The sequence below is a fragment of the Condylura cristata genome, unplaced genomic scaffold (assembly GCF_000260355.1).
Source record: "Condylura cristata isolate star-nosed mole 26May11 unplaced genomic scaffold, ConCri1.0 scaffold00042, whole genome shotgun sequence".
NCBI lineage: Eukaryota > Metazoa > Chordata > Mammalia > Eulipotyphla > Talpidae > Condylura > Condylura cristata.
In genome coordinates this window covers 3,837,635-3,850,791 of record NW_004567143.1, presented here as the reverse complement: position 1 = coordinate 3,850,791, position 13,157 = coordinate 3,837,635, and the positions used below count along the sequence as shown (strand labels likewise).

The 13,157-nt window shown below is 65.3% G+C and overlaps 1 protein-coding gene across 1 annotated transcript in view; it reads left to right on the top strand.

The window, feature by feature from the left end:
- The first annotated feature begins 2,243 nt into the window (after positions 1-2,243).
- The window catches only part of ZNF746 (zinc finger protein 746), a 27,680-nt gene continuing 16,766 nt past the window's right edge, over positions 2,244-13,157 (top strand). Inside the window, exons 1-6 of the mRNA XM_012733849.1 lie at positions 2,244-2,538; positions 2,662-2,743; positions 3,595-3,708; positions 11,108-11,299; positions 11,727-11,855; positions 12,557-13,156. Of these exons, the coding sequence (XP_012589303.1) occupies positions 2,254-2,538; positions 2,662-2,743; positions 3,595-3,708; positions 11,108-11,299; positions 11,727-11,855; positions 12,557-13,156 (1,402 nt within the window). The 5' untranslated portion in view covers positions 2,244-2,253. The remainder of the gene's footprint in view (positions 2,539-2,661; positions 2,744-3,594; positions 3,709-11,107; positions 11,300-11,726; positions 11,856-12,556; position 13,157) is intronic.

Below are 13,157 nucleotides of genomic sequence, written 5' to 3'. Positions count from 1 at the left end.
CCTGCAGCCCTCCGTGGCTTCCTGCCCCCGCCCCATCCGCTGGCCCCTCGTCTCCGCGCCCCTCCCCGCGCCTCCTTTCTCTGCCCACCGCTCTGCCCTGCGTTCCCTACCCCCCAGCTCCCCCCAGCGGCCTGGTGGCACCTGGGAGGTGTCCGGCTTGGATTCCGCGGGCACCCAGTACCCTGAGTGCCCAGCTTGCACTGGGTCGAGGCGGAAAACAGCTGCGCCCGTCTGTAGACGCAGGCGGCCGCCAGCCCTGTCGGGCTTTATTTCGGCCTCGCACCACCCCGGGGCTCGGCCCCCATTATCTCTGTCATACAAAAGGAAAACCCGAGGCCCACAGAAGTTAACTTGGCCCGGATGGGGATGGCCCAGCTGAAGTGCGGGAGGCACAGTGGCTGGTGTTCCTCGGGGACACGTTGTGTGCTGGGGGAGCAGACAGGTAGGCAGACAGAGCTGAGCCCCGCCAGCACGGAGCTGGGGGTGGGAGGGTGGTGGGGAAGGCTGGGGAAGGGGCGACCCCCCACGCCCCCCAGGGCTGCGTGCCCGCCTGCCACCCCTGCAGGGCCCTGGTTTGAACTGGACTTTCAGGGAGGCTAGGGCTTCATCAGGCTGAGGGACTGGAGCCTTCCAGGTGAGGAGGACCCTTGGGCAGCAGCGCAGAGACCAGTGTCTGGCAGGTTCCAGAACATAAAGGAATTGTGGCTGGAGAAGGTGCTTGGGTAGGGAGGCCCTGGCCGGAGCTGGAGGAGGTTAGAGGCCTGGACTTCATCATCTGGGTGGGGAGTGATGTAGACGGGTCTGGAGTTCACACGCCATGGCTCCTCTGGAGCAGGGCACCCCTTCCCCCTAGGGGCAGAGGCCCCACGTGGCCACCCACCCCTTGGTGATGGGCTGGGGGCGTCTCCCACAGGGGCTGTGAAGGCCTCCGGAACGAGTGACCGGGCAGCCTTAACCTGCAGCCACATGGGCTTTACTGAAGTGAGCTACACAGATGCCCTTTCTCCTGCAGAGACTGACCTGACTGGAGGACTCTGGGGGCTTTCGGTGGCCGGGGAGCCGGGTGACAAAGGGGAAGGACGCTGGTGGAACAGAACCTGGAGACTGGGAAGGGACGGAGCAGCCCCCTCTCGGGAGCGGGTCCCTTCCGCGTCCACTTGTGGCTCTCGGCACCCTTCTGCCCTGGCCACCGCCCCCAGTCCTGGACGCCCAGGGAAAGTCCTTCCTCTGGACAGAGGCACACGCTCCAGCCTCCGTCCGCGTCGCCGGAGAGCCCTGCCACTCCATCTTACCCGCGTTTTCTGCCTCTACTCCACTCTCCTTTTGCCCCCTCCTCGGGCATCCGTCCGCATCCTGCCCCCCATGGCCTTCTCACCGACTACCCTGCTCCCTGGCCATCATGTCTTGACTGGGCAGATAGTTACCGGCCGTTTGTTTAAGGAGGGTTTCCAGGATGGCGTCGGGGCAGCAGGGAGGAGGTGCCAGTGCTCCCCGTTGTGGCCCCTGAGCCAGGTGTCCATGGGGTGGGTGGTCAGCAAGTATGGCCTTTCCTGGCTGCTGGTCACGCAAGCCACCACATGAACTTTGTGTGGACGGGGAGTCGGCTGTGGCGCACCAGGTCCCGACGGCTGCTTCGGCCACAGAGGCTGACCTTCCTCGATGGCCAGAGCGCCACTCGGGCCTCTGAGACCTGATCCTCCCCCTTGGGGTAGGGCTGGTGCATCAGAGTCTAGACTGGCAGCCGCTTGTAATTGTGGCGATTGGGGGCTGTGGGAGCAGAGGGGACCAGTTCCGACGGTCCTGGGGGAAGAGGAATCAGCCTTCGGTTTATGTGCTAATTAAAAAGTGATGAGATGCGCTAGAAGGCCGTTGGGCAACACGCTCTCGTGCAGCTTTGGTGAAGCAGCAGTTTTTCTGCTTGGTCATCATCTGTGGACCGTTCCCGTGTGGCGATGGGAGGTGCTGGCGGCCTTAGCCCATCTGCAGCCTGCCGCCTGGCCACTGAAATGCCGCGGCAAAGCCCAGTCGCTGCTGTTTAGCCACGTGCACTGGACACCCTGCGGGAGGCGCTCAGCCCGGCCCAGCCCGGCGGCAATGTGTGCGGGAGCCGGCGGTGCCAGGCTGAGCCACGCGGGTGGCTGAGACCACAGGCAGGAGGGCCAGGGACTCGACCCCACGAGGCCGGGGACAGAGGCGTGGCAGGTGGGATGGTGATGCCGGCTCCTCCCTCTCGGCCAGATTTCCCCGTGGACAATGGCAGCCACGATCCAGGCCATGGAGCGGAAGATCGAATCCCAGGCCGCCCGCTTGCTTTCCCTGGAAGGCCGGACCGGGATGGCCGAGAAGAAGCTGGCCGACTGCGAGAAGACGGCCGTGGAGTTCGGGAACCAGCTGGAGGGCAAGTGGGCCGTGCTGGGGACGCTGCTGCAGGAGTACGGGCTGCTGCAGCGCCGGCTAGAGAACATGGAGAACCTGCTGAGGAACAGGAACTTCTGGATCCTGCGGCTGCCCCCCGGCAGCAAGGGGGAGACCCCCAAGGTAGATCGGGGCACGGGGCTGGGGCGGGGACGTGCCTGGCGGTGCGGGGGTGAGCTCGCCTGACGCTTGTGGTTCCAGGTGCCCGTGACCTTTGATGACGTGGCCGTGTATTTCTCTGAGCAGGAGTGGGGCAAGCTGGACGAGTGGCAGAAGGAGCTGTACAAGCACGTGATGCGCGGCAACTACGAGACGCTGGTCTCCCTGGGTGAGGCACGGGGCTCGCTTCTCTGCCAGAGCGAGGTGGGAGCCCTCAGGCCGCTCCGTGCTGGTGGTCGGCAGCGCGAGGATGTGTGCGTCGCTGGACCCTCAGCTGGGCAGAGCGTCAGCCTTCTCCGCCCAGGGACAGCCCTGGGTGCCGAGCCGGCCCTTCTGCCCTGAGGCTCCTGCACCGCCAGCTGAGCGTGGTGGCCCTAACACCCCCTAACAACCACCCCCCGCCCCGACTGCTGGGCCTTGCAGTGGAGAAGCCGCTTTCCAGACACGACCCCCACAGCTGAGCCTTTTGCCACGCGGCCTTCGCTGCTGGGATGTGGCCTCAGCCACATGCGGGTGCAGGGGGTGTTGCCCTGTCTGGAGACCGTTTTGGCGGGCTGTTTGCCCCTGGCCTTTTCCTCTCAAGCTGGTTTCTCTGTGGCCCAGGTCCGACGACTCTGAGGCTTGCTGAGGGAGGACAGGGCAGCCGGCTTGAGGTCACACTTTAGTTTGCAGACAGGCACCGCTTCTTAATGTGGACACTCTGTGCCTGACTCTTTACCTGAGCCCTTGACACTGGAGGCCAAGTGACCCTGTCCTGGCTCCGGCCTGAGCATTGTGGGGTGTCCAGCAGCATCACTGTCCACCCACCAGGAGCCCACAGCTTCCCCCCGGAGCCCCCAATCGCCACCACCGAGAAAGCCGCCAGCCTCTAGCACCCGACCCCCACGGGACAAAACTGCCTACAGCTGAGAATTGCTGCGCTCCATCAAGCAGGAATTCTGTGTCTAGTCCCTTTGGCTCCCCAGGCCGCCTGTCCCAGCTCGGAGCGGGATGTGGCAAGCGCGAACCTTTCTTCCTCAGATTACGCCATCTCCAAGCCCGAGGTCCTCTCCCAGACTGAACTCGGCAAGGAGCCATGCAGCTGGCGCCGTGCCGGCCCCAAGATTCCAGACGTTCCCGCGGACCCGAGTCCAGGTGAGGGCTGGGGGTAGCCGGAGACACCAGGGACAGTGAGGGCCTGACCCCCCGGGCACGCCCAGGCGCCGCAACTCGAGCGTTTGAAATCTGAGTTTCCTTCGAGTGGAGTTTTGACCTCTGGCCCGTAGCTGACCCTGCAGGACCCGGCACCTCCCCGCAGGAGGCCGGGCCTGGTGCCTCAGGAGAGAGCGAGCCCGGGGGGGGGCTGGGGTGGGGGGACACGGGCAGGCCAGGCCACAGCCTGCCTCGCGCACGCTCAGAGGCGCCAGCTTGCCTCCGCCCCGTAAGCAAATCTCATGTAAATCTCTCGGTGGCGGCAGGACACAGCCCACAGGTCCCCCACGTGTCAGCGCCACAGATTTTACTAAGGTGAATCCGGACACCTGACAGCAGTGTTCCTGGAGCCGCCGGTGCCCCTGACAGTGCAGGAAAGGGCTGTGGGTGCTTGGGCAAGCTGCGTGACCGAGGGCGCCCTGTGGGGTGGGGTCACGCGGCCGGGACACCCTGCCACGCCCATGTGGGCCCACCGCCGATCCCCGTGCCCTTCGGGGTGTGCCCAGCGTTCTTCACCGCCCCTCCCAGACCCGCTTCTCCCTGCACCCCTCAGCAACAGTGACCCCTCAAGCTCAGTCCCGCCCTCTTTTGTTCACGCCCTTACTGGCCTTTACCAGCTCAGACCACCTGGCGCAGCCCCCGTGTGGCCCTGCCCGCGTGGTCCTCGCACCTCCCGGCCTCGGTCCGTGACCGCCTCTGCGTCCCTACGGAAACAGGGCGTTCCCTGGTTACCCCCTGAAAGCTGCAGCACCCCCTCTCCCGGAAGTCCTCCAGGGCGCCCACCCCCTCAGCCTCGTCCCATGCGCTGCCCCTCCCCAGGTGTGCGCTCCCCGCGGGCCGCCGTCTGCGGACGCTGCCCGGCTGCGTGCTGTCCGTCTCGTGCTTCAGAGGAAGGACGCGTATGAAACACTGTATTTCTGGTGCAACGTAAATTCCTCTTCAGCTCCCGGCCTCCTTTCCCGCGGTCACCGGTTGGCTGGACGCTGAGGCCAGCCTTCCCGCCCACGGTTTAAGCTGTTGGTACCCTGGAAGGGCTCTGCCTCAAGAAGCGGCGTGCCACCGCCCACCCCTCACAGGCTGTCATTCCCATCTCCCCCTTGGTGCGCACACATCAAACTCGTTGACGTTAACAGATGCTTAAAATTCCAAAATCAGCTCCTCATGCCCCTCCTGCCCGGCACCGGCCCGCCCTCTTGACGGCCTCTGGGGCGCGGTGTGGCTCTGGGGCTAGGCCGCCGTCCACCCCCACACTGTCCTCTGCAGGGCAGCGGGGCGCTGCCGTCTGCCCAGGTGAAGGAGCTGCCGGGACCCCCAACTTGATTTTCCCCACGGGGGCGCAGGGGCCCGGCACCTCACCAGAGGCTTCTTTGGCTGCTTCTGCAGGGAGCTGCCTGCTCTGCTCCCGCCTTGTTCCTCACTGCCCGTGGCGCGGGGCCTCTTTGCCTCGGTGCTCCGTGCCAGCTGGTCCCTCTCTGCGTTCAGGACCCCTCCTGTCCGTGCCGGCCTGGACACTTCTTGTCAAGGGAGTTTTTAACTGGGCGGAATTAAGCACATGGGCAGCTCTTGCTTTTGGGGTCTCTGCTTTCTCTGCCTCAGCGTGGCCTGCCCGCCGCGCTCAAGGTCAGGGAGGCCTCTGCTCTCGTACGGCACGTGCAGGTGCCGCTCTATTCACATGGAAGCGTCAGTCCCCCGAGAGGTCGTGTTTGCTGCACGGGAGAATCCCTGGGGCTTTCTGCCCCAGGCCCGTGGGTCCTCCCCGAGGCTGCTGCCTGTTTTTATGTCGGCGGCCGCAGGCGGTGGCCGAGGGGCAGGCACCGCCCGTGACGCGGCAGGGGGGCCCCAGCCCGCGCTGCTGGGCAGCAGTGTGCCCTTGCTGTTCTCGGGCCTCGGTCCTGTCACCAGAATTCCAGCCCTCGTTACGCCAAGTTCTCAGAAGCTCGCTGACATGTGACCAGAGTTGCATTTACTGTCTGAGTTCGCTCCTGAAGAGCCGCCTCGTGGCAGCCTGCCCCCCATCATGGGAAGGGCTGTCTTTGGAGGCTTCTGCGCCTGCTTGACTACGGCTCGGCGTCGTCTCCTGAGACGTGTCGTTTCTGTCGTGCGTGGACGTGGTAAGCCCGTGGCACGTCTTCAGTAGTGACTACAGGTGTACAGCTGTGCGTATGCTGCCTTAGGGCATGACGGCAATGCCCATCCCCCCCCACACCCCACTTCTCCTCCTCCCCCGCCCCCAGTGAACACCCAGAAGCTGCCGCTGGTTCCTTTCTGGGTGCACCCGTCAGCCTTGTCTTACCCCTTAACTCTCGCAAACCATACGCGTGTGTCCTTCTGGAACTCGCTGCTTCACTGGACATGGCCCGAGCCAGTCCAGCCGGACCCAGCACCGGCGCCCTCCTGCTGTGGGGGTGCAGCGCTCCCGGCGTCTGCCATCACGAACACGCCGTGTGTGAACGCCTCAGGTGCCGGCCCAGGCTGGTAGGCTGTGTCCACGCGGCGCCCGCCCCAGCAGCCATGCCTGGGACGCGCCGCGCTGCCCTGGAAGTGCCTCTCGGTCCCGTTTATGCCCGGAGGGGCGGGCGACGTGGTTTCACGTCTAGTTTACAATGTGTGCTCCTGAGGAGCGACCCAGGTCATCCCGGCTCAGCACGCTCGCCTCTCCTCGGTGACATGCCTTTTACGTCCGCCCGCTCTCCTCTCGCTTTCCCTTGATTTAATGCTTTGCCACAGTCCTTGCGTGTCCTGAAGATCGATCTTACTGTTGGGGGGTTGTATCTGCTGGTTTCTGCCTTCGTGGTTTCTCCTTTTCACATCTTAAACGAGGACGAACCTGACTCCTGCCTCCAGGTCAGACAAGCCACCTCCTGCGTTCTGAGTTTTGCCTTCACGGTCAAGGTCGCCGTCCGCCAGGAACGAGCCTCTGGGCCCTCGTTCTTCCTTCTGAGCGCTGGGGTGCACCCTGCCTTTGCTGTCAGGTGAACCTCAGCTGTCCGGGCACCCCTGTGCGGCCTGGACTTGGTTCCTCTTGCTCCGGCGCCGCTCAGCCCTTTCACTCACTGAGCCACTTCTTCGTGACGACCCAGGCCCCCGTTCAGCTCTGGGCTGATGTGACTTGCCCCCAAAGGCCCTGCACATCTGTTTGGTCAGACACGCCCAGGGCCTCTGTGGGCCTGCCTGGGCCTGCCCCGGCAGCTAGCTCAGTGTCCTGACCTCCTGCAGGGCAGGGCCCGCAGGGGCACCTCACAGTGGGGTTGGCCTCAGGGACTGGCCAAGGGAGCCCTTGCTCATCTCCTGCCCCCCCACCCCCACCCCCCGGGCAGCTGCCCTGCAGGACCGGGGCGTCGCCGGGGCCAGTGGGTGACTCCGGCCCGTCAGCACTCTGGGAAAAGCCGCCGCCACCATCACCGTCCTAAAAACAGCTGCCGCCTCTTGACGGGGAGGAGAAATGGCCGCCGGTGGGCTCCCGAAGTCGGAAGCTGCAGTGTCGTCACTAGCTGCTGTTTTGATCTGGAAACCCTGTTTAAATCCTCATTAATGCTAATTGCTTTTCTAATCTCAGCTGATGAGTCTAGTATTTTCTGGAGAGATCATCGTATCCTCTGTGAGTAATCCTTGTTTTGTTTCTTCCCAGATCCACATGGCTTGTCTTTTGCTTTATTGTGCTGCTTGAAAACCCCTAAGTCCTGTGGTCCGTGGTTTTCAGGGAATCCTCTTTAAACATTGGTCGTGGTACTGGTTGAAGGTTTCGTTCACCAGTGCCCTTCCTCAGGTTAAAGATGTTTTCGGTATTTCTGAGTAACTAAGGCATTTCCAACCGGTATGGTTTGAATTTTTATGGGGTACGTTTCTAAAGGATTGTGTGAAATTTTTCCTAGAACCTGCTAATGTGGCAGGTTAGGCCGTAACGTCAAACCAGACCTGTGCTTCCGGAATAACCCTCACGTTGCATGGCCCGGGTCACACTGCCGGAGTGAGTGTTTAGGATCCCTGAGTCTGCTGGTAATTTTCCCTTCCCAGACGACCGTTGTCGGGTCCTCTCACGGTGCTGTGCGCCCTCCTGTTTCCACGTGCCCCCGAGTCGTCTGCCTCTGCTCGGTCGGCCGGCAGCAGCGGCGAAGCCTGTCTGAGCCCCTTGGTGGGGGACGTTTGTTTGCCGATCGAGATCGGACACAGTTCCAGGACTCTTCGGGCTTCCTAGCCCTGCAGCCAGGTTGGCAGGCTGTCATTTTTCGAAGGCATCGGCCGTCTCCCCGGATGACCGGTCCGGTGACCTGTCCGGCGGCCCCACCCTGTGCTCGCTGCCTTGCTGCCCTCTCCTCCCCTCCTCTCGCCCGGGCTCAGCTCTGCTGGCGCAGCAGAGTCCGCCTGCTTAGTCTCCCGCTGATGTACCCTGCTCCTTCCTTATGCTTTTTAAGAGCGGGTGCCGGTTCCAGCCCCTGTTCGGCAGCGCACCACCCCGCGCTGGTGGCCAGTCCCCCGCAGAGCAGGCCGCGCCGTCCTCTGCCAGCGAGGACGTGGCCCGTCGCGTGCACGAGGGCCCGGCGGCCTCTCGTTTGCTTGGTGGCTCGTCCCCGAGATCCTTCGGCTCCTTAGACGCAAATACACAGCTTTAAAATCCTGGCGCACGAGGAGCTTTGGGGGTACCTGCTACTTCTACCCTCAGAGTGTTACAGCTAGACAACAGGTGACTGAAATGTACTGGCCTCTGGTGGTGACTCAGAAGCCCGAGCCGGCTGCTCTCAGGAGCTCTGTCGCGTGAACCGCGTGTGTTCTCCTCGTCTCTAGCGTCCACTCTGTCCCCCGGCCACGTCTCTCACCCAGGGGCTCCGTCAGCTTAGACCGGGTAGATCCGCGTCGCGGCGGACGCGTGCGGAGCCCCCAGGAACACGGGTCTGTCCGAGCTCTGCCAGGTTCGCTTAATCATTCTGAACCTCCTGTCGGATTAAAATTCCAGACTCGATTTTCTTCCCGGCCAGTTTGCCGTCAACGGTGGTCGTGTCTCCTGAGTTGTTCTGCGGGGTCTGTGCCACGGGTCACTCGGCCCCGTTTCTCTCCCCTCCCGCGCCCTGCCCCTGCTGAGAGGCAGACGGGTCTCCTCAGCGGCACGGGCCCAGCGCTCTGGTCTGCTTCGCTGGCCCGCTCGCCGTCGGCGCGTCCGGTGGGCGCGTGTGACTCGGAGCGCGCTGTGCAAGGGGTCAGCAGGCCCAGGCTCAGAGTGGTGCCGACAGGAACACAAAGTGCGCGCACGCTGACTAGTTGTGATGCCGATTGTCCGTTGACCATTTTAGCGCTATGAAGTGAAATAAAAGTTAGGGCTGCAAAGAGTCTCTTTGCCGATCAAAATCTGGCTGGCCGGAGCGATCGCGTCCCTCCCTGGCCCCTGCCTGCTTCTCCGGAGGTGCGAGGTCTCTCTCTGCTTCAGACCGCAGCGGGCCGCCTGCAGGCAAGGGCTGTGTGACTGACGGTGCGGCCGAGGCCGGCGGCCTCCCGCGGCGGCCTGTCGCTGTGCGCGGCGAGGCCTGAGAGCTGGCCCTTGCCGGCGCCCCGCCACTTAGAGGGGTGGGACCTGGCACCAGCCACCGCGAGACCAGTGTGGGGGAGCCCTGCCCTCCCTCCGACCCCCCAGCCCAGAGCCCCCCGCGTTGGGCGGGCTCCATCTTCAGGGCAGGTTTTCGCTTTTCGGTCTTGTCCCCTGGGGATGTGCCCCTTGGGGCGGGTGGGTGCGTGTGGTGGGGGAGCCCCAGACTTCTTACCGCCTCTGCCCCGGAGGCGCCAGCCCCAGCCGCCCGGCGGCAGGGCCTCGCCTGTGCCCACAGTCCGCCTCGGCGTCGCAGACGTGTTCTAGGCTCTGGCCTGCTTGTTGTCCTTCCCGCTTCGAGCTCGCCCTGCTTACGGACGGCTGTGCCTCCCACCCTCCGCCTGCGTGTCCGACGTCTGCACGGGGCTGTCTGCGTGGGAGCCAGCGTTGCCCCGAGCGTCGCTCGCGCTGCTCCTGCGCCTGCCGGGCCGGGGCACTGCTGCCCGTGGTCTCTCTGCGTCCCGAGGCTCGCGGGTCCTCGAGCGCTCAGGGCTTAACGAGTTTGCCCGTGTCTTGTTCGTGCTTGGACTCACCGCTGCCCACGTGTGGCCCTTTCGTGAGCATTTCTGCGTATCGCTCACTAGTGGGTTCGGCCGTTTCCGCAGACCGTTCTGCATGACGCGACTGGACTGGCCACGTGGCCGAGTCCCGTGGCTGCCCTCAGTGGCCGGGCCTGCCCTTCGCTCGGCCCAAGGTGTCCCTGTGCCCCGCTGCCCACGGCCAGGTGGCTGCCGGCTGCGTCGGCTCCAGGCTCACGGGGCCTTTGGCTGCGGCATCCGCCGTCTCTGCCCTCCTGGCTTACCCACCTCTCCACCTCGGTGCGGGCTTTGGACCGGCGCGTGCTGGCACTGCCCGCGTGCCCTTCAGGTCTTAGCTGCTCCCCGCGTGTGTTCACCTCCGCGTCTCGGGCCGTGGGCTCTGCCCTAGGCCCGCCCGATTCTCTCTGCAGCGCGTCCGCCTGCGGCCAGCCCAGCCGCTGAGTCTCCTTCCCACAGCTGCTTGTGTCCCTTCGAGGCCGCCTGCCTTTTGTAAGGAATTCCCCGATCCTGCCTTAGCGACCCGGACCCTTCACTTCTTTGCCTGTTTTAGGTGACTTGGTTACTCTAGTCTTTAAGCACATCTTCTTCCTATGATTCTTGGGGTGAGTTCCGCCTTGGCCTTCACACCACGTGAAAGCGCCCCTTCTGCCTTGTAAGTGTGGCCGTTAGTGGGGCCCGAGGCATGCGGTGTGGGGTGCCTGGTTCCAGGCCCAGTGTGTCTGTCTGCAGCTTTCTCAGCTTAGGGCCGGCGCTCGGTGCGGGCTGTGAGGGGGCGGCTCGTCGGCGGCCCTCCCGCCACAGTGGCCGGCGGCCGCTCCCTCGCGGCCGAGTGTGCCTAGCCTCGCCCAGACGGGCAGGCTGGCGGCCCCTGGCCTCGCAGGCAGCAGAGCCCAGGTGCTGCGGCCGGCCGTCCAGTGCGTCCCTCACGCTTGCCCCCAGCTCAGGTCTTGATGTGACTTTGTTTTCTGTTTGATTATGCGATCTGGGATCTTGCAGTCGAATACACGTGTGGGGCAGGGCTTGGGGAGATGTGTGGTGTTAAATTCAGCTGTCATTTCTGTGACTGAGAGGAGGGCAGGGCCTCCCCGTGAGAGAGGCCTGGCCTGCTGCAAGGCCCCGTGGGCCCTGTCTGCTCCTTCCTGTCCACCAGGCCATTTCTGGACTCCCTGTGTCCCCACCCCAGGCCGGGGTCCCAGTGCTGTGGGCTCACACCCTCTCCCTTTCCTAGGCTCGGGGGCCCCGGTTCCCGCCCCTGACCTCTTAATGCAGATCAAGCAGGAGGGCGAGCTCCAGCTTCAGGAGCAGCAGGCGCTGGGGGTCGAGGCGTGGGCAGCCGGCCAGCCGGACATCGGGGAGGAGCCGTGGGGTCTCAGCCAGCTGGACTCCGGAGCAGGCGAGGTCTCCACAGACGCTGCCTCTGGTGAGTGGCTGAGACGGGGGGGAGCAGGCGGGGAGGCGGGTCGTCGCAGGGCCTGGGGGGCGCCGGGGAGGGGTGGCGGGGTTATGGGCTGACAGCGAGGTGCAGCCTCATCTCTGGCTGAGATGGGGCTGTACCAGTGACATCTGTGGGCCCCTGGGTTCTGTTCGGTGCCACCTGCCCTGTCTCACTTGCCGGCGTCGCCCCTGTTCTTCCTGCCCCCATGTTGGCATTTCAGTCACAGCTGCCGCCTCGCGGCGAGGGGCCGGGTGAGGAGGTAGTGCTCTTTGAGCTCGCTGGGGCCTTGGAGAAGGGGCAGCAGTTCATGGGCTCAGGAGAGAAGTGGGGGTCGTGTGCTCACTGAGGGCCCCCCCAGCGGGGCCTCGGGGCCTCCCTTCCCACTGCCTCGTCCTCGTCTCTCGCACCACAGGTGTCCCCGCCAGCTTTTCGACCACCATCGCGCCCGCTTCCTGGCAGGCCGGCCTCCCTCCCCACCACCCTTCCTCGGCGTGCTCGGAGGGGGCCCTGAAGCTCAGCACGGCAGCGGCCTCCACCGAAGGTATGGGGGCCTGAGCTGCCCGCCTGGTCAGGGACCTGGGGCGGCCGCACCGCCGCCAGCCCCAAGCCGCCCTGGCCCGTCGGCCACTTAGACTCGGGCCGCGAAGACGGGCCCAGGCCGGAGCCGCGCTTCCGTGTCGGAGGCGGCTGAGCCCCTTGGGGCGGCCAGTCCCACCCTTTAGCGCCTCAGTCTGTGCCTGCAGCCGCGGTCCCCAGGGTCAGGCTTCAGAATGTGAGGTCCAGGACACTGACATGAGCCAGACACACCAGCGTCATCAGTAGCGCGCTGACCCCACCCCTTGAAGCTGCGCCCACAGCCGTGTGGCGGGTTAACGCGCCCCGGCCCCACGTGACAGTGCCCCGATGGGCGTGCTCGAGGCATTCGCCCCAGGCCGCCGCCACCCTCTGTGGCGCCCCACAGCCCCTCAGAGCCGCTCAGGCTGGGCTGTGCCATGGGTGCGCCTGCCTGGCCCCCGGGGCGACTCCCCCAGCCCCACAGCCCAGCTGAGAGGGGACGTGGTATCGGCTTTACCTGTGGAGGTTCAGTAACAGGGGCCCCCGCACCTGACTGCCCGGGCGGGGCAGGTGCGTGCGCCGCGCCCCCCTACCCGGTGAGCCCCCGGCTTGGAGCTGCTGAGTGTCAGGCCTTGGCTGTGGGGTGGGGGGGGCCAGCGTGAGACTAGCCTCCGTCTTCTTCAGCAGATGTAAAAATCGTGATCAAAACAGAAGTCCAGGAAGAAGAGGTGGTGGCCACCCCGGTGCATCCTACCGACCTGGAGGCCCACGGGACCCTGTTTGGACCAGGCCAGGCCACGCGGTTCTTCCCTAGTCCCGTGCAGGAGGGCGCCTGGGAGAGCCAGGGCGGCTCCTTCCCCAGCCAGGACCCGGTGCTGGGGCTGCGCGATCCCGCCCGGCCCGAGAGGGACATGGGCGAGCTCAGCCCAGCGGTGGCTCAGGACGAGACCCCCCCGGGGGACTGGCTCTTGGGGGGCGTCCGGTGGGGCTGGAATTTCAGGTGCAAACCTCCAGTGGGCCTGAACCCAAGGACTGGGCCCGAGGCGCTGCCCTACTCGTCTTCTGACAGTGGGGAGGCCGTGCTGGACCCCAGCCAGGCGGCCAGGCCCTTCCAGGACCCCTGCAAATACCCAAGCCGGACCAAAGGCTTCGGCCCCAAGCCGGGCCTGAAGAAGCACCCCGCAGCCCCGCCCAGCGGCCGCCCCTTCACGTGCGCCGCGTGCGGGAAGAGCTTCCAGCTGCAGGTCAGCCTGAGCGCGCACCAGCGCAGCTGCGGGCAGCCGGACGG